The 21,601-nt window shown below is 41.9% G+C and overlaps 1 protein-coding gene across 7 annotated transcripts in view; it reads right to left on the reverse strand.

Annotated features, from left to right (window-relative positions):
- Positions 1-21,601, reverse strand: part of LOC128760611 (band 4.1-like protein 1) — an 86,764-nt gene that overhangs the window by 24,536 nt on the left and 40,627 nt on the right. For all 7 annotated transcript variants that reach the window (XM_053868145.1, XM_053868143.1, XM_053868144.1 and 4 more), the window contains exons 2-4: positions 11,270-11,360; positions 9,012-9,173; positions 2,202-2,306 (exon numbers count right to left, since the gene is read on the reverse strand). In XM_053868145.1, the coding sequence (XP_053724120.1) occupies positions 2,202-2,306; positions 9,012-9,173; positions 11,270-11,308 (306 nt within the window). In that variant the 5' untranslated portion in view covers positions 11,309-11,360. The remainder of the gene's footprint in view (positions 1-2,201; positions 2,307-9,011; positions 9,174-11,269; positions 11,361-21,601) is intronic.

Below are 21,601 nucleotides of genomic sequence, written 5' to 3' on the forward strand. Positions count from 1 at the left end.
AAGTGTTTAATGAGCGGCAGACATTTATGAAAGAGCAGATCATTAGTGAGGCTTCTGATACTTGTGCACGTGAGAGACCAGGAGAAGCTTTTAATAACCGCGTTCATGGATTTCCCTCTCGCCATTGAGACACTTTAATGAAGTCATCGTTGGGTGTTGAACCCAAAAGAGCAGCGATGAAATGACACCGTCAAGTCAAGAAAGGACAGTGAAAAAAGAAAGATGACGTTTTAATTCTCAGGCTTGTGTGTTCCCCCGATCCTAAATGAACCTGGTGAGCGAGCTCAAGCACAGCTCTGATAAGCTCCTCTTTGATGAACCTGTCACACGGTTATGAGCCGAGGACTCTCAGACGGATGAGAGAGAAACTGTTTGATCTTCAGCAGCCCACTGCGGCAGTGACACGCTCCGCTGTCAAACGCGGCGGCAAGTTGTAACACGTGAGCAGGCAAGTCGGTGATTTGGACAGACAATGTGATCCTGATGTTAAAAGTGGCTCCGACATGTCGTCTTTTCTTTTTTTTTTTTGTCTCCTCAGCAGCTTGTTTTCCGATCACGTACCTGCCTTTGGGGATCTCGCATCACTCAAATCTGACATCTACAAAGCAGAATCATGTAAATTGACACAAGGACACAGCAAAGCGCTGTATTACGTGATAATAGGGTTGATTTATGCGCCTGGATCTTGACAAAGATCAGAGGGGACCACACTCACACAGCCTGTTGAAATGTCACACGTGGAACAAAAGGCTAAAACGGCAACCACGTTCGCTGCATGGACCGGTCTTATCGGAATAGATGTCTGATGTCAACAGAAATGCTTCATAAGACGTCTTTCGGAATGAAATGACCAGTGATGGATACATGAGGTTTCATGACACAGTATTGAAGATTTTATGAAACACTGCCCTGATATTCAGTGGCCACCAGATGGCGCTATGTTGTAAAATGTTTGCTACTAATTCAATGAAACCTCGCATCATTTCTAAACCGAGAGCACTATGTAATGGCCTCTGAAAATTAGAACTGTTTCATCGACTCTGCAATACTGTTTCATGATGCCTCATCTATCCATGATTAGTAACGTACAAAAGCGGTGGTTTATGCCAGTTGTTGATTGAGTTGATCGGTTGATCGTACATGTACAAACCTGATCAGATCGCTGCTGCCTCAACGCCAAAAGCTCCAAAAAAAAAGAAGAAAAAAAACAATCCAGCACTGGTTGAACGTTAACTTCAATGTAAGGCAAATGTATCGGTGGTGAAAATGGTGTGGCAGTTGGGTGTATTCTTCGACACTGATGACCATTTACGCTGAATTTTACAGTACAGTAGTAGTTCAGTTCAGCTTGCTGCATGAGCACATACTATCTTTTCACGCCATGTAAATGGAACATTTAATCTCTAATCAGAATATATTCTCTCAAACTGTGGAAAAAGTGTCCATGTAACACAAGCTAGTGAGGCGCGTTTTGAACTGTATGGTCACTCAGTTTCAACTCCACAGTTCAAGCCACACTCAAATTTGAAGTTAGTAGTGACTTAAATTCAATGCTAAATTTGGCAAAATCTCAAATCGGAATAAGCCATGCAAATAAATTCTATTCACGTGGAAATAAACAGATATCTTCTTTGTTAGTTGAGTTTCATTTTCTGAGCTGGCCAATCTTCCACCGCAGACCAAATCATGAGCGAGGCAGGAGTTTGCTCACCACCACTTTTGATTTGCAGGTGACTGAGTTGCATGCCAGCGTCAGAACCTCTGTGCTTGTAATCTGATTAATCCAAGTACAACATTGCCCATGGTCAAATTTCAATGTGTTTATCTGTTCCCCTCCGGTTGATCTCTGAACGGATTGTGAGAGTGAAACCAGCCTAATTCAGATAACAATAATGTGATTACAGGGACAAACAAGGCAAAGCCACATTGTATCTGCGTATCCATGCAGCCTTGTGGCTAACAAATATTTGTAAAAACAAGCAGTTTACAAACATTGGATCAGTCATTTTTCATCTCTTCTCCGACCGTTTGCATTTTTCAATTTCCCGTTGTCCAAACATTCATCTTTGAATGATGGATGGTGCTTCCCGGAGACAGGCGAGTTAGCCGAGCAGGGAGCAGAATACCGATTGGATTTGTGGGTCTGGTGTCTATGGACTGAAACATCCCTCAGGATTTTTGGCGCTGCACATTCCACTGACCTTCTGGGTGTCTGCGTCGGCGAAGGTGAGGCCGAAGTAGTCCTTCTCCAGCAGGTTGAGGTGCTCGCACACTAAATCCATCAAGGATTGTCCTTTGGAGTGTTTCTGAGGAGAACAACATGAAACACCGGTTTTAAAAAAAATGGTAATGAAGCAACAATTGAGCTGAGAAATATGAAAATCAAATACAATCGATATTAACAGCTGCCTTGCCTCAAAACACTTGCCTCCTACAGTTCGATTTAACAGCTCATCAAGTGCTGAGACTCAATCTGTTCGCTTTGAAGCCTCAAGTGGAGAACTACAGAGGAGCACTGCCAGGAATTTGGCGCTGTCATTGATGGTAAAAGATACTTCTTCTGATTCTTTTCAGGCTCAAAAAGCTACTTGGAAAAGCCATTAAAAGTGAAGCTTAAATGCAATGCCATACCAGAAAAACTTCACTACTGTGTAATAAATGGAGATGTGTTTCTGCTCAGATGTGGTGAGAGACAATGATGACAGTACTGTTTGGTGACTTGAGACTTGTGAAGGGAAACTGAGGTCAGTGCTGTCCATGTCTCACGGCTGTCTAGTCAATGGAAGTGTTCCCACCAGGCGCGCAGCGACGCAGCTTGAAGGCAGAAGCAGCCCTGCACTCCTGTCGCTTTAAACCACATGGCAGTTCTATTCTCCACGGACCACATGGTTTCCATTACTGTTGGTCAGTTACCAGCTCACAAAAAAGTCGGGTTCAGTATACCCTGGGTCACTACACAGAAATCTCCCTCAGGTTGGACGATTATCACCCCAAATAGTTGCTATAATATTCGCTCATAAGCTCCAATTTCATTTCTTACTTCAGAAACTATGTTGAGGATTTGGATGATGAAGCAGCAACCAATAGGAAAAGACGAAACGTTCCCTACCCAGGATTGCTGTTCAGGTCAGCTACACTTAAAAACAAGTGTTCCAGTCGCACCCATCAGAGCTTGAGTGTACAATGGCAATAAAGCGCAGTCTATTCTATGACCGCAGTCAGATGACTGCGGGCTAAACAACACCACAATTGCTTGTAATCAAATTGTGCCTCACAATAGTTTTGTATTACATCTGTCGTCGCTGTCAACTCTGTTTCAGGTCAGTTGGATCCTCATGCATAAGCTCCTCACAGGGCAACATTGACTCGGGGTTGATTGAAGTAGCTGTTAGCATAATGTTCTGGCAGGATGAAATGCAATCCTGCTCAGGATTGGATGACCCACTCCACTTTTCTTGCTGGGTTTATTAAGAACTGCTCCATTCAGTGTAGGGTGGAGGGGAGGAAGAAAAGAAAACTTCTAAATGTTCTGTTGTTCATTCAATACTCTATTGAAGTTGCTGGCACTGCATAATATTGTTATAGTTTCAAAACATTTGAATAATCCAATGCAGCACCTTGGCAGAATTTTGTAGAATTAAGAGGCATTGTACTCACCATAAGCTGCCACACTGAAATATTATTATGTCAGTAAGTACTGCAATAAAGAGCTGAAAACACTAAAGGATGCAAACTATCTCCTTCACCCTGCAAACCCTCAGGCGTTCAACGCAGACAATCCTCCAGTCAAGGTGGTGTTTGACGTTTGGAATATTGCAGTCTGCGTTCTGTCAGTCACATTGTATGTGAGACGGTGAGTTCCGACCAGAGAGTGTGCTCAAGACTGTGTAGCTTTGTGCCAGCCAGCTGAAGACATACTGAAGATATTGTGTCGCTGACATCATTATCTGCTGTCATTGTTGTGAAGTGACTTTTTTTTTTTTTTTTCAGGAGAGTGTATTCAGGGCATGCCGCTTTGACCAGAAAGCTCTGCGGGACACTGGAAATGGTGTCTGTATTTTTGTTTCAAAACGCTGACACTGAGTGCAGTTGGTTCAAGAAAGAAAAATAGTTGTTTTGAATTTCCTATAACAACAGCGGTTATGCCTTGAAGGTCACTGCTTTCTTTCCGTAAAAAATCTTTTTTTTTTTCCATACGCTCATGAATTTACTTCATGACCCACAAGAATGGAGAATAAATAAAATCCTGATTCTAACTAAACTATAAATCACTGTACATATCTGTGTTTCACACAGGTAATCCTAACAGAAGCTCTTGCAGGCCCCATACAATGAGCTGTGTGCTGTATTTAAGATTGACGTCTCTGCTTATAGCGCCTTGGTCGGTGTTGAGCGGGATCCAATGTGATGCCTGGATTACCATCTGATCTCAACATAAAACTCAAGAGGTTGACTATGAGGTCAGTTCGAGAACCATTTCTGCACCCTAGACTCAGCGCTGCTGAAGTGCTGCTTAAGTTAGCTTGGCTGTGCTCACGTATATGTGCGTTACTGTATCTAGTGTAGCCGTGGCGAAAGTGTGTGTGTTATACACATAATATTCCAGTGCACATGTATATTTGAAAGCTATTCAAAATAAAATTGATGTACCTCCATTTGTTGAATCCCCTTTTTTATCTTGTATACTTCTTATTATAATCATTTTGCACTAAAATTGACTAAAATGTTTGAGTTTTCATTGACTAAAGCTAGACAAAAACTATTACAAGTAGACATGCCTAAAATGTGACGAAAACTAATTTGTATTTCCTCTCAAAAGACTAGAACTAAGACTAAAACTGAAACAGCTGCCGAACAATCTGACCCGCTAAGCTAATACAATGGCTAATAAATGCAGCAGCCGGTCTCAGCTGCAGCGCGGAGCTCTAGGAACACTAGAGAAAGTGCCAGTAACATGGGCGAAACAGCCTAAAGAGCGCTTTAGTGTCAAGAAAACATCCGTGATTTCATTGGTCTGATGTGACAAGGCGCAATATCTTGGCAGCATGATGTGCGTACAGAACGTTACTGAGTTTGTTTTCATCACAGAACAGAAATGATGGTATGTATCCTCGCGCATTTTAAACTAGTACACAAAAGTCACTGACCTTCCTACAGCATAGACAGTCACGCTTGCACCTGTACTGTAGCTTATAGGCCGGTGTGAGTCGGTATTGAAAAAAAACTAATCTTCACGATTGAAGTAGTGGCACATGAATACAGGGAAAGAGCCTCATGTGGCGCCATGGCAGCACTTTCCCCGCTGAGTGGGTAGTGATTTGCCAGTCAGAATCAAGTATGCAATACACAAGGTTTTACTCAGCATTTACAATGAGCATCCCTCAGTCAATCCATTTTTCCTCATCGATACATCATGACTATATGTGAGTCATGGTCGCTGTGTAGCCTCAATATTACCATCACATGCTGCTGCTGCTGCCCCTGGAGCGTTCTTCATGAAGTGATATGGAGATGCAGCATGTGGTTTCCATGGAAACAAATGCAGTGTTATATCCTGCGCGGTCTCTTCCTATTACTGCCGGGCCAACACTATCACGACAGTATCAATACAGGTGAGAAAAAGGTGTAGCCGCACTCGGGAAAACATCTAGTCACAGCCAAAGCGCCGACGGCAGCAAAGCCAATTTAGAGGAAGTGAATGCTGCCAGGCTTCAGCAGCAGCCTGGAAACACACATCACAGGTGGAACGTGAGTGAATGATTTTTGATGATGTCATCTACCAGTGTGTTCAGAAGAGGAATGAAAAGACAATACACTTCATGTTGTTCCATTACCAGTTAACCGATAAGGACTAATGGGCTTCAGAGTCCCGGAGCACAGAGCCAAGAACACCGGCCATGGACATGCTGCCGCATGCCAATCCCACCGTTGGACGGTCCCCACTGGTCTGTTACTCAAAAGCCAGCGATCAATGATGAATGTGTGTTTTGACAATCTGCCACAGGGACAACGCTCCTTTGGTAATTCGTGAGCCTCAGCCACCCGTGACCGCTCTGATGGTTCACTTTACTGAATGTCCAATACGTATCCAAGTGTTAACTCATGTAAACCACCTTGACCTAGAGAGGCAAGACTCGGTGGACAAATGTTGGAGGCACCAGCAAAAAGGAGAAGAGGTTCACAAATGTGGTAATATGGCTCTGCTGTGCTGTGTTTATGGACTTCATGGAAGTATGTCCCTACTGCATTTGTTTTTTTTTATTCCAGGAAAATCGGGTTCTGGTTGTGAGGGAAAACAAGAACCCATTAAGACAGAGAAAATGTGTTTTTCCAAAACAGGCAGCAGCAGCCAAGTCATGGTCCAGGTCAGTCAAGACGTGCTACCCACAACTGTCCTGGACCTGAACTTTCATGTCCTTATCGGCCTGCGTCCTCTCCAGCTGAAGAATAAGCATGTGACAAACCAACAAACACCTTTTGAATCCACTGTAATTTGGATAAAAGTAAACCCTGAAAGAAAATATATCAAAGCTTCTCTACATGCTTTGATTACTTAGGTTTAATTCACTACAACAAGGTCAGTGCACTTCAAATTTTAAAAGGATAGTTTGGAAAGTGCTGGGTCAGCCATTTTTGTGGACAAATTGTTGACTTTTTTTTTTACTTTTTGTTATTTTAAATTCTGGTTGGATGAAAAGCCTAAGGTAGAAGAGGCTGACCCCCAAAAGAAAAACATAAAAAGAGTGTGTAAATTGATGTCTGGAAAATCAATAAATCTACCCAATTACCGTATCACACGACAATTCATCCATAAAAATAACTCATTTAGATTCAACTGTGAATAACAGCCGTGAGCACAGACAGAGCCGTCACTTCCAAAGAGAAGGACAGAGCGTGGCGAACAATAACAGGAAGCAAGACCAAGCCTGTTTGTGACCTGGAGGTTTATCGTTGCGCCACACTGGAAGTGTGATGAGAGCGGAGCGACAGGAGGATGCTTGCCTTGTCACTCTGAGCAGCATGAGACACAATAGTCACCAATGTTGTTGCCAGAGAAAAGCAGGCTTCTTTACAGTGCTCAGAGAAATGTAGTGTTCCTCTCCACCATCTGCGACACCAAGCTGACAAGGTGTCACTTATTAGAACCTGTTCCTGTGATGTCACAACTATGCACGTCATGCTAATACATATTAAATAGTTACTAAACAGAGTGCAAAGAGCAGTAGGACTGATGATGTGGTAGTGTAGGGTCAAAATCCAAGGAACTATTTTCACATTCTTCAAAAACAAACCAAAAAACTACTTGTGTGTAGGGATGGGTGATATGGACAAAAAAAAAATCCCATTGAAATAAATTCTATTTATTCATTCTATTCCATGTGTTGGACACTACAGTCTCCCTTGAAACCGTTTTATGATGAAAATTATTAGTGGAGTTTGTCTCTAACATCATTGTTTGTTTATGTTTAAATATAATAGTTAACCAAGTGTAGAGATAAGAAATTCAATGTTTCAGGTCTCTGGTAGAAGCCGCTGGTGTCTGACAGACTGCTCTGCCAGCTTTATTTAGGGTTTAAATTGAGCCGTCTGTCTGCTGTGTCTCATGTCTCTTAACAGTTGACTTTAACTATGGAGCAGTCTGGACACATTTCCTGGATGCTATTGAAGAAATATTGGAAGTGATGATACCAGAGCGGATGTCTGTCCAATATCCAACTATTTTCACCAGGGTGTTTCACCGAGGCGCCAGCACAGCAGGAGACCTGCATGTGTTTATATGAACCAAGGCAGACGACCGCGTCAGAGAACCTATGAGGACCACTCCATCTAATAACATAAACATGGATCCATAGACTCTGAGTCAACCAGTGTCATTATCAAAGGTTCCCTGAATTAAAAATAAGTTAAAAGCTACGATCCTGAACCCAAGTCCACCAGACTCCACAGAAAACGCTGCAGAGCTGCAGTCTTGTCATATTCATGCATGCAGGTCCAATGCAACAAGTGTGCCGTGTGTTTATCGAATTTATCTTGAGATGCAGAATTGTCATCGTGGAATTGTCATTTTGGCGGTATATCGTGTACAATAAGTTATCGCCCATCCCTACTTGTGTGATAAAAGAATTGGGTTGGCTCATGGCAAAAACTAGTGGTCCAGGTTTCACGAAACAGTGTCCTAATTTTCAGAGGCAACTGGGTGGTACTGTATATTCTTTGGCTTTGGACAACCGTTTCAATGAAACGTCACAGAATTTTTCAACCAAGAGAGCCGTCTACTGAGCATTGGAAATTATAGCACTGTTTCATGAAGCCTCATCAACCCATCACAAGCAAAAAAAACACACGTTCCCCGCTTTGGTTTTTTCAAACTAGTGCCGCTCAGTGTTTTCCTTCTATTTTCAGCCTCATATTACCAGCCAAATGAAAGTTCATTCATGTAAAGTCACAATGTTGACAAACAAACAAACCGAGTTAACACTTAAATCCGTCCTCCTGGTCGAAAACAGACCACCATCCAGACTATAAAATAGTTCTAGCTCTCATAGCAACTAACCTCATGAAGCTAACGCTACATCAAACCAGCCTTGCATTTGATGCCTTTCGTCTGCAGAGCTTTTTTCCCCCCATAATGCATTAAAATGAAGAGAATGGCAGCAATGTTTTGCTCTCTGATGTTGTAATTGTCCTGTTCCCATTCAAAGTCGGAGGAAATGCCCTATTTCACCCTGCTGCAGTCATCACCACACTTGTTTGACACACAATCATAGCGCACAATTATTGTGTCCCTGTATGTGTGAACTCTGTTATAGCTCTGGATTTCCCCCCCGGTGAGCACCCAGCAGGGATTTCTCTTTTTAGTCTGTTTTATCCGCACCGTGCTGCTCACACACCCACACAAATACACACACGGCCCAAAGGAACACTCGGCAACAAAGTCCTTTGCTCCTACACCGAGGCTTTTCAAAGCGCGTTAACAGCTTCGACCATGTCATCATGTTTTTAATACAAACCTCGATCTCTCCTTCAAAGTCAGTGACGTCCAGGAGAGTCACTTTGAACGGGGAGGTTTTCAACCTTTTGGAGCCCTTCTGAGGAGATTTGGCGTTGTTGTTAGGCGACGTCTTGTCAGACATGTCGTCGGCTTCCCTTCGCTCATCCAGGTTCTTGGTATTCTGGCCAGAAGACATAAAAATAAGGAAGTTATAATAGAATATTAGAAGATTATATATAATATATATTAAAATATATAATATATCAATTAATGAGGAAGCCAATTATATATATATATATATATATATATATATATATATATATATATATATATATATATATATATATATATAAAGAGCCATTTTCAATTGATAAAATTTAATTGTAAACTAAAATAGATTCGATCCTGCAGAGATTTATATATTGGACACTGTTCAACAACAGATGATTTTCCCATCCCAAGTCTATTGTCCCTATCTAAGAGCACAAAGAAAATTCAAGAACTAATTTTCCACTTCTGTCAGTCTCCTTGTCGGTGAATATTCATTAAGTAGTTGGATAAATATTATCTTCATACAAAATTAGGGATGAAAATTGATGTCATGGTTATCGTGACCAAACTTATCAGGGTATTGTTGTAATGTGGTTAGATGTTCACGCGATGTTTCTGTTATATCAACAACAATTATACTGTATGACTGATTTCATAATCGAAATGCCGCGTCTGCGCAGAACGGCGATCTGTGACAAACACAAAATTCACTTTTATTTCGGCTGCAACTGAGTCACAAGACTGAAGCGTTTCCATATGTATTCACAGGCATTGAGAAGTAGGTCTGCACAATAATCGCTTAAAAATTGTTAGCACGATGTGCGATGTCTTCCTTTTTATTCCTGACTTTTCAGCATTTATTTCGCTTTATTAAAGTATTACAGAAAAATCCCTTTTGTCCGTGGAGGCAGCCGCTCGCCCCTCTGCTCAGGTGGTATGTGAGGGCAGAGCAGGAGGAACATTCTGCCAGGAATGAGTTAGCAGTCCCCAAAAGAAAATCTGCGTCAGAAATATGTAACTATTTTCGGTGGTCCTTACTGTGCCGACTGCGCCTTTATGCTACAACGCAAAGTAAACATGACAAACGCTTTTGGTCGCACGAGTCACCGTCACCGAGTGCGACATTACAAATATGATATGCAAATATCCTTTAAGGAACAGTTGCTGTTTTTGCTACAGTGACAAAAAGGACCAAACGGTGCAGATATATCACTAATGCGGTAACTTTTCAACTCGAAAACAACATGCTCCCAAGCGGCAGTTGTTAGGGGCATGGACGTAGGTCAGAAACTACGCTATGTTTACTCAATTTAACCTGAATAACCTACACTTGTTCTGTTGCATGACCAGGAGTGCTGTGCTCTTGAAAACTACTACTACTAATAACAATAAAAATAATAATGTTTGTTGGAAAGGAACTGCCTAGCAACTGAATTACACAATTTCGTACTTGTTTTCCATATTTTCATCATTTTATATACTTGCCAATGTGTAGCTTGTTTGAGATCCACGTGTGAGTATCAACCTCTCTCACTGCTAGAGTTATCTGCTGGGAATTCCTATTAGTTTGTGCCAATATCGCAACATACACCACAATGAAATATATATCGCCTTGTCTTTTTTTTTTTTCAGTATCATGTAGCCCTGTTGAAAAGTATGAGAAGCAGGAGGTCATGAACGCAGTTTACTGTTTTTATTTTGTTACTAACCGTCACAGATTGTACCTCAGTTTACCATTATTACTGGTAACCGTCACTTCCCTATAATAACAAAATTTCATTCTAACCAACGTAACCATTTAAAGATTAATTTTTCTGGTCTTTTCCAATAATATTCTAGTCTTATAGTCTCATATATTTTATATACAGTACTTAAGTGTCTTTCTAACAGCAATATTAATGTAGTTAAAAAATGTGTTTGTGTAGGTCACATGTCATATCCAATCCACTAGGTATTATTTATGGTGCTGTCTTTCAAATAAATTGAAATAAATGTACTCCCCAGCAATAGCGCTAATATTAGTGCGACTGAAAACAGTGTACTGTTATTAAATGAAGATTTATTGAGTCCTACAAACATCCCAACCTTTAGGAAGATGTGAGCAGCATAGAGGATTTCTCACCCAGCGCAGACCACATAAAACAGACCTGAAAAGTTACTTTATCACAGCAGACTGAGTCGTGACATCAGGCGAACATTAATGGAAGCAACCACTGGCCCACTCACTTGTTTGGCCATCTTGCTGTCCGGGTCCACGTCCTGCATGTCAGTTCTGACTCAGGGCTGTTCTTTGGTCACTTGGTAAAGTAACACCAACCTGAAAGAGAATAAGGACAAATCAGTCCTTTTATACGATACAAGAACCTTTAATCCGATAGTTACATCAGTTTCTAAACAGCAGCAACTACACACCGACAACAGAATCGAGCCACTACTGTAATAATGGCAACAACTTGGGCTCCACACTCTTCCTTCAGACATCACTCGCCCAGGAGCAACCAATGTGCTGCTTCAGATATGAAAATCCCCGCGCTGCCTGACACCGGCTGAAGTGACAAAAGAAACTACTTAACAAATTTGAGAAACGCCACGAGCGCTTCTGCAGGAAAGTCTCACTGTCAGCAGTTTAGCTTTTCAGAGAAAAGGATTATGTAAGCGCCCAAAGTGCATCATGTATTGGGATGTTTCCTTTGAAGCACCTCCCAAACAAACAGGCATTAAACTCATAAATAAATAAGCTTTTTGTCAACACAGGAAGTGAGGATTATTAATTAATGAGGATATTAATGCTTCAGCTAACAACAGAGCTGAAGGCGTAGACACTGGTTTATTTGAAGGTGGCATTTGGGGACCGGGTTAAAAAATTGTGTCTTGTGACTAAGTACCACAGGGCGTCGACGGAGCCGTGCACGACACACGTGATCAGTTCCCACGGCCCCACTGAAACACGTCACTGCAGCAAAATGCTACACACACGCCAGCACCCTCCGTCTTCGCTTTTGCTCCAAAGTAGAATGATGCACTCTGTTGCAAAAAACAAAATAATAATAATTTTGAAGTGAATAAAGAAATGTGTGCTCAGCATTTTCCTGCAGCCGTACACGCCAGGGTTTTTTTTTTTTTTTTGAACCGCACGCCACCCTCTCACCCAGAAAAGCAAATAAAGAAGTGGCAGAGAAACAAGGAAGCTGATCATAAAGTCAAGACTATGTTGGTGACAATAAAAAAGGCCAGTTTTGAAACATGCAAGACACGAGTTCTGTCATATTTCTGTTAAAGCAACCCAAAAACCACCAAAAGCATGTTCACCTCTATGGTGAGTTACGTGTTAGCAGCTTGTTTTGATGCTCTTTCATTTAAGCCAGTTTACATGTAGCGGAAACCCTGCGTGCACACGTTAAACGCAACACATGAAGAAGCATTTTCTCCTCCGTAACATGCTAATTTGCTACATGCTAATTCGCTACATGCACCACATAGTCATCACAGCAAACACTAACTGACACGCCATGTCTTGGTAACTCGCTTTATAGGCAATTTAGTACGTTCAAATGTTACGCTAAACATCTTCACAGCGGCTAATAGAACGTAGCATACATGTGAAATGTATTCTACTAGAGATTTTATCAAATACTGATGATGATGATGACACCACAAGAAATTGCAAATCAACTTATTCTCACCATAGATAGATAACTTCTTTAGAGTGAAAAGCTCTTAAGAGGTTAGTTAGCAAGGCAAATTTTTGTTTTGAATATTTACATGAGCCCATGTTTCTGACCTCCGATTTATCAGGGAGAGCTCTGATGTGTGAACGCATTCTCCGTGGGACGCGAGCTCTTGAACACAACATAAAAGCTGCAGGAAGGCTGTGTGTTATAGAACTTCCCTAGAAACGAACAGTGGACCTCGCCTGCGATCCCGCGTCGACAGATCTTAAAGGGCTCTTCACCTCCTTGACTGGCAGCAGCAGCAGCCAAATGCGTCTGGGGATTGGAAGCAATCATAACTGGTTCTCACGAGTTCAGCAAAGCAATACGTTTCCCCCTGAGGTCGCTGCATATTTCACGTTCTATTGAGGAGCTGGAATCTCTTCGGCTCTTCTCTTACAGATGACCCACCGTCGAAAACCATCATTTGTCTTCAACAGTCCATGAGTTGCTCAACCTGGTGGGATTGGTTTTTGACTAATATTAACATGTGCAGTACATTCATTTTAAGTTGAGAAATACAATATGGCTTCAATATTTGTCTGCAGTGTTCCACAAATTATGAATCGGTGCACCCTTACAGTCAAATCCCTAAAACAACTGTGTTGGCAAAAAGAAAATGTGCAGTGTGGAGTCTTTACCAATAGACTAGATGTTAGCTTCGCTTTATGCCTGAGCTATTAAAACTGCAGTCTAGCAACCCCAAAATAATGTCAAATTACCCATAACAACTTATTTTGTCATCGCAGTGGCTTGAAATGTAATTTATTTTGGTGCTGCGATTGTACGCTTGTGTTTTAAAATGTACGTGTTCCATTTTCTTGCTAGTTCAGAACAGGCTATGTCAATAGCTGTTAGCTAATGTGAACGACAGTTAAATTCAAAACATTTGTAAATCCAGACGTAACTTCAGAATACAAGCAAAATGTAATCATTTGTTCCTTGTCCTATCATCAACATTTCCTGAGAAATTCATTGTAATATGTTAAACTGACTGACAGTTACTGATGCTTAAAGCAATGCCGCCGTTGCACAGAGGACGGTGGTTAGCGCAAGCATCCTCCTCTCTCCTAAACCGAGGGTGTTCTTCTTCCACAGAAAAACACCCTAGCAGCCATCGAATTAGGCAATAATCCGAGTTGAACAATAGATTCTGTTTTAATCTGCCTGTTATTGCGATGCTTCCTAACCAAGTACTGCATGTCATGCTGTAATGGTACATACATAAAACCTAGATAATTCCTGCCAAGTTCACGTAGTTCAGGTGAAGCACGGACAGCTCTTTCTAACCACCTAAGCATCTACATTCATCTGTGAAAGCATCCCGGTCTCAGCAGCAGCAGCCCACTTTTTCCACTGGCAATCTTCCACCGCCGCCACAAAAATAACAATCTCATCACCAGCAATGACACATTTTGAACTGTCCGCAAGGAGACGGCGTGCTGTCGACCTTGTTCAACACTAGCGGCACCCCCGTCGGCTCATCTTCTGAGAAGGCCACCCGAGGACACGCGAACTTGCAGGACACGGAGACAGCGATTCATATAATCCCAAATTAGGTTGCAGTAAATGGGGTCCATTAACTTCTCGTGAAATTGGATTAACTACCAAATTAGCACAGGTTATTCTGACGGAGCGAGTTCTTTGGATCGTTCATCTCCCGTGACAGACCATCACCCATAATTGCCACCACCAAGTCGGTGACCGCGGAAAGACGGGATGGATAGCGAGGACAATGTCTATTGTGCTGCTCTCTGTGACAACCTCTTCCACCTCTATCTGCCAACGTTCATAACAATTTATCATGTGAGCGATGTCTCCTCTGAGAAGCTCAAAACACTTCATTTCTTTAACAACAACGGCCATTTCCCATGTTTCCCTATTTTCCTCATCTTCCCCTGTATCAAGGGTATGCTTTAATCTGAGGAAGGCAATGGCGGTGGAAGAGTACTGGCTCGGCTCAGAGCAGCAGTTGCCATGGTAACGGTCTACTCTCTTTTTTTTTTTTTTTTTTTTTCCATCGCACTTGATCGTCTCTATCTTCTAAGAAGAGTGATAGAAAAACAGAGGCAAACCGAACCAGGAGAGAAGACATCAGAGCTGAGGATGAGGATGAGAATAAACGGGGATCAGGAAGAGACCGACAAGATAAAAAATGAGTGGCACGAGGGAACGTGGCGACTCAGAGAAAATGTCAGCTCTGGACTCCGTGGAGAGGCAGCATGCGTCTTTCCATCAAAGAGGTCTGAGGGGATAGTTTTCAGCACACATTCAGGCTGTGTTGTTAATTCTCTTCAAGTGCTGTACCTGCTCTTTATCGCACTCTTCGCAAAGCTATTTGGCTGGAACACAACCCTGTAATCCCAGAATCTTTATGTCCTGCCAGAGGCTTTTTTAATCACATCCACTCACTAATACTTACTGACTGACTGTGCATCGCTCTTCTAATTATATCGAGAGGCGTTTTGACACAATATGGCAATATAACGCCTTTACTTATTTACAGTTATGTATTCTTTTAATCAGTATTTTTTGTTCGTTTTAACAGCCTTCCATTGCTGCCATTTTCTTATGCAGACCGTTTCTCAATTCTCACTCACTATCGCATCGGATTAGGACCAAAAAGGTGCAGAAAGAGTCCCAAAAAAAGGGACTCAAAAGTAGCGAGGAGGACAGTGACTAGAAGGACCAGTGAAAAGTCGACTTGCTTCAGTTAGCAGAGGGCATGTCAACGGAAAGAAAACATTCTAAAAGCATGGAGGGATGTCTCCACCGATGTTTACATATGAACGCAACAGAGGCTGTCACAATAGCATATACTTGGGCACTTTTAGCTAGGGGGGGCGTCTGACACTTGCACTCTGAACTGTAAAACATGAAAAAATGGACGCCCAGTTTTTCTCTGCAGGACACCCTAAATGTGCCTGAATAATGCCCTGGTATCATCACAGTGGTTTCCATGAAATGGATGTTTCCATCCGGTAATTTTTGCAGTCGTAGCTTGGTCGCCATATTTGTTCACCTGTGTAATATCGCAGTTATCCACATGAAAGCAAGCTGTGTTTGATGGGATGTCTGACGCCGGTGACATAAGGAAATCGCAGATAAGTTTGTAGATAGATAACTGTCATTCACACATAAATAGAACCACAAAATATTCCTCCGATTAAAAAACTATGAGTTATAGTTTTTTAATCGGAGGAATATTTTGTGGTTCTATTTATTTAATCAAGCGGCGAGCCTTTACTTATAAACTTTTAGAATGAATGAATGAATGTTTAAAGGTGTGAAAGTTTAGACTTAACCATCACAGATACACAGCTGATGCAACTGTATGCTTATTTTGCATAAATATATGAAAGAAGATGAACAACAAAACTGTAGACATTTAGCTTTCAGTAAGGGAAAGAATCATTATAAAAATTTTATATTTTATTTATCAGGGTCAGTCAAGTAAAACCACTGCCCTGGAGAGCCCTGCATCTGAAAGTGTTCATCTGGGAGCAGCTACTGAGTTCATCCTCTTAGGTGTTATTTGACTCAAATGCTTGTTTTTATAAAAAAGTTATCTTCGTATAAATTGTTTACAGCTTCTTTTTTACAAAGCAAGTTAAGTCAGTTGTGTTACGAGGAGGTGAATGGGTTGGGGGCGGGGTTACGTGGTGGGGCGGGGCCTTGTCTCATGCAGCGTTGTTAGTCAGAACTACGGTGATATTTGCTTGTAGATGTCAAAATTAAAGGTAGACTGAAGCGTGAAAACAACTGAGCATATGAGTGATTGCTCGAAGTCAACAGACTGCTCTGGCGGTTAAATCGAGCCCCTCAGCGTGTCAGACACATAACTGCATTAAACTGAGTTTAATCTAAAGTCAACTTGAGAGAGAGAGCGTACCATTTGTAATTACACCGTTCTAACGGTGAGCGGAGCCAGAAACTATTCTAAATATTCTCAAGTCACAAGGTGCCGCTAGAGTCATGCTTCACACAGAAACCTTGCAAACAAAAGAAGCAAGTAAAAAGACAAAAACATTGTGATCTCAAAAACAACTTATGTCTAAGACAGTTTCCATAGGGCCCCACTTTCCTGGCAGCAACTTCATTGAACCCTTCCTACTTCAGAAACACCAGCGCTCATATTAGCTGTCAAAACTGCATTCAGATCCAGACTCGTCTGCCTCACTGCCAGCTCCTCTTTATGTATAACATAGAGCTTCCTGTGTGCATTGGGTGAGACGCTCTTAATTAGTGCGCAGAGCCCATTATTTTCTCCTGACATGGTCTGTGCTCCAACCCAGCAAACACCAGCCCCAAAATGAATTTGGGTTATTGCTACAACTTAGTTCCAGCTCTCATGGCTCCCTCTGAAAATATGTATTTTTAATACTAATACCTTGAAATGTTTTTTTTTTTCTTTTCAACATCAGAGCAATAGAAATATGGTTACTCTCCTCGTGATATCATGGTTATTCCGTACGATATCACAAAAAAACGGATCATCTTAGTTACATAAATCACCATAGTTACATAAATATTTGGATCAGGATCCTCACTCCACACAGAAAGAATCTTACGCATCAGTGTAATGCACTAAAGGAAGGGAAAGCCTGTCAATATTTGCTGGCAGAAGAATGAATTATTTTTGTGGAATATATTTTCAGCCATAAATCTGATGAGCATGGGTGTTGCCAAAAGTCTTCACAAGGGATGAAGCCTCTGAATTGCACGACAACTGAAGCAAATGTGGACTACAGAATGTTTAATAGCTGGCATTGTGGCGTGTAGAGTCACCCCAGTGACGTCCTAGACTTCTAGGCCCAACACTGAAGGCTACAGTCAGATGTTAGAGGCTGTTTGTTAGTTTGCTTTGTCTTTATTGGTGAGGTATCTCGCTTCTGCCAAGATGAGTCCACAAAAGGGTTTACAGGTGGTCCAAATCGTGAACAGCTGGGGTCGGTCCGAGGAGGGTTTGAAGTGAATGGAGTCAAGTGTTGGCAGCTGGGCTTCGTCCAAGTCTTGGATGGACATGAAGTAAATACCTGGGGCTGCCATTAAAGGATAAAACGCCGCAAGAAGAAAAAAAATTCTATGATAGGCAGCCAGGTTTTCGCCCAAAGGAACAATAGAAAAGAAACCAACCGGGTCCAGTTTGATGTATAATACCGTCGTACATTTGAGATTTGTTTACTGCAATATTGACCCAAAAGAAACAGATTCCATTAGAGCAGCTCGAAAAGTGATGTATTACAGGCAAAGCCCAGTGTTTTATTAATGGGTTTGCGGAACTCAACAGGTTGCCTCTCTCCCGAGGAGCCACTATCTGTCATGTCATTCCAAGGGCAACCTCAGGACATGATCTCTGCAGTGGGTCTCCTCATAGCGGGACATGCCTGAGCACCTCAGCAGCAGGCAGCCACGCTCATCTTGATGTGAAGCCGCAGTATTTTCTGAGTCTCTCCTGGATCACTAGGCCCATCATCTTGTCCGTGTGGTCACTTCCAGACAGAAAAAGCATCTCGGAAGCAAGTTTTGTGGAGACAACAGGAACTGTCACGTGGATAAAGCTAAAATGTTGAAATGGTCTGAAGAAAGCGGATATAAGCTCCTGAGGTCACCAAACCAAAAGCAAACTATTTCCATTGTTTTGATCAGAATCAGCGACAAAGGAAAGTACCTCTTCCACAACAACCAGGCCTACTACAAGCCATCTAGACCAGACTCTAGTCTACCAAGTGCTGAAGAGCCATGCTGACTTGCCTCTCCATACGCCCAGAGAGCCACGAGTTGTTCTCTGAAGTGTCTCCCAACCAGACAAGACCTGAGCAATCGAGCTCCACCCAGTGGATTCAAATTGGTGAAGCACCTTTCTGTGCCGGACAGTTTCAGAATCATATATTCCATTTTGCAAGTGGGCAGCTAGAAGCATTTCAGTACAACACCTGAATATGAACCATTGGAAAACCACAGTCTGTATTGTGCAAGACTGTTTGTCTGAGCATCGATCAATGAAACCTACAAACTGGACCAAGTAAAGAACCAAATCTATGGACGGATTTCCAGACATTTTCATTCCAGGAGTACAGTCTCTTCATACACAGGCGTGTGTGCAAATAAATCTTTAACTGTCGAGCACACACAGACAGATGCGATGTCGAAAATGGGATACAGCAGTGACTCATCTTGTATTAGCAAAGAAAGACAGCTCAAGACCATAATTACACAAAGTAATTAACCCAACAGGTTGTGACAGTGAACCCATCATAGTCGGCGTCCAACACTACATTGTTGTGCTCACCCTGCAGCAGAGCTCGGGGATTATGACAACAAAATGAAATCACCACTAACTGAACAGTCTACATACGGTTACACCCCTAGTTACACCTGAACTAGTGGTGTGACGGTTCGCGGTAAAGGCGGTTACCGTCCCAGACAGGGTTAGACTCAGTACTTCTGTCAGATATGGGTTTACAGTGATACTTCTCATTGCCTTAATAAGCTGGAACTAATATTGTTTTGGAAATACATATTGAAACATTTCAGCCTGGTGAGTCAGAGCCAGAAATAGGTCTCGACTGCAGGAGTGAAGCCATACACCGCATTTGTCGGGGTGTCACAAAATAGTAACCTCACGAAACGATTCTAATGATGAAACAAGGCCCATGAAAAAAACTTGCACAATGTATCTTGAGGTAGCACAGTGCAGCTAGCCGCAGTTAGAAAAATAGTCTATTTTTAAAATCTCAGGTGACCAAACGTATTACATCCGACTTACGACCGAGATCGGTTCCGACCAACCTGTCGTAAGTCAGATTGGACGTAAGTCGAATGCCATTCAAAATGGCCGACGCGAGGGTTATAGGTACTACTGTAGTGGTAGATCACTGTGTGAGAGTGAGATGCTGGGATACTGTGCTGCCGTAACTGTATGCGATGCCGGGCTGCTACCTGCAGCGGTGCCACATTGAATAAAAAAAAAAAAGCATTTGCTGGCCGTGGTCTTAAGTACGGGTGGACATAAGTCGAGCAGGTTGTAAGTCGGATGTTACTTGTATAGCAAAGTGGAAACATTGAAACAAGCGGCACTATTTTTGAAAAATCCAGGCAGAATCCCTACATTTGCCTCAGAATAAATGTTTGCTGTAAGTATTAAACTTGTTCTTTTTATCGGCTGCTCAGTTTAGCATGTTTCTGAAATGGCCCGATCCGTGACTTCAGGTGACATACGGAAGGCGGACCTGCTATAAAGAGCAATGGGAAACCCGGGGGGAAATGGTGGCTAAAAAGATGTAAAAATGTAACAAGATAATGCAAGAATTTGATGGGTGTAGCGCAATGTAGTACAGGACCATGTTAGTAGTGCCAGTGTCCCATGTTACAGAAAGACACCAGGCAGCACAGACGGAAAACAACGCTTCCAAACACAACAAACTCAGGCTCCTAATTGCCCTCTTGAGAACGAGATGTTTACAAAAAGGAGATGACAGTCCCGGTCTGACCCTCTGAAGCGAAATGTCAAGGAGAACAAGTATGAATATTTTGTACTGTCTTCTCTACTTTGAATTTCTTAGCTGTAACCCGATTTAACCAGAAACTGTCCTCTGAAGAAAGAGTCCTTCCACACGGGGAGAATTTTCCAGTCCAGATTTTGACCTTTCTGATCCTTTTGCTTTCCTTTAGAAGTATTTCCTTCTGGATGAGGCCCATTAACCAGACTGATTCTAATGAACTGAGAAACATTCTCTCAGAAAGGTGCAAAATTTGGCACAGCCAAGGATTTCTTCACATCAAAGATGTGAACAACCCCTTATGAAAGAGGGCCCTTGATGCCGTGCTAAATGGAAGTTGATACATGAAATGTTTGGTCTAGAACTCATGAAAAGATGAAATTGAAGTCCAACAAATGAGCAAAGTCGCTCACACTAACACAATTTGACTGTTGCTGGGTGGACAAGGAGGGACACTTCACGGTTGCGCCCCCAAAAAAACGCGGCCAGATGAGGTGCGGCAAAAACATGACAGGTGCTATTTTCCTGACTGACAGCAGATCGAGTGATAAATGAGCGAAAGCGGCGTGTCTGAAGGGATCACAGCACTTCACAAGCACCATGACGGGAGTTTAGCACAAGCCGGGATTGAGGACATGGGGGTACTTGCAAATCGGGGAGAGGAAGTAGCAGCCGAGCAGTGAGTTGCCAAGATGGTGCTTGCTGTCCTCTGAGTGCAAACTTAGGGCTGTCAAATAATGGACAAATGCCAACTCGATTTGTAAACATGACAACAGATGGAAGGGCTGTTTGCTTTTACTCCCCCAGAACACGTGTTGATGCATTCAGAAATATATGAAGTAACCGCTTCAACAACAGTGAAATTTGAGAATACTGAATGTATTTTCTTGTGATGATGTATTTCATTAAAACTAGGGTTATGTGAAATGATCTAATAACTAATACACTTGTTACTACAATGGAGTCGATATTTTTCGATATTTCAATTTTTTAAGTGAGTAAGTTTATTTAGACTTTAGTACGTTTTACACCATGCAATTTACTTTGCTACTTTTAAAATCATACACCGACAGTTTGAGTTCGTACTTAAATCTTCACAACATCATGCGTACATTGACTAGTATTATTTATTTTTGTTGGCTTGTTGAATCTTGTTTTATCAATGATCATGATGAAATTCTAATAAATTATACAAGGCAAGTTTGTTTTACATGTTTTTTTTTTTCTTTTTTTTGCTGAGATATGATTTGTTTCTCCACAAATAACTGTTTCATTTTAAAAGCAGAGGCTGTCTTCCATTCATGTTTTTTTACTGCCAGGTAATTATTTTAATGTGAATTCCTTTT

The sequence above is a fragment of the Synchiropus splendidus genome, chromosome 6, assembly GCF_027744825.2.
Source record: "Synchiropus splendidus isolate RoL2022-P1 chromosome 6, RoL_Sspl_1.0, whole genome shotgun sequence".
Taxonomy (NCBI): Eukaryota; Metazoa; Chordata; class Actinopteri; order Syngnathiformes; family Callionymidae; genus Synchiropus; species Synchiropus splendidus.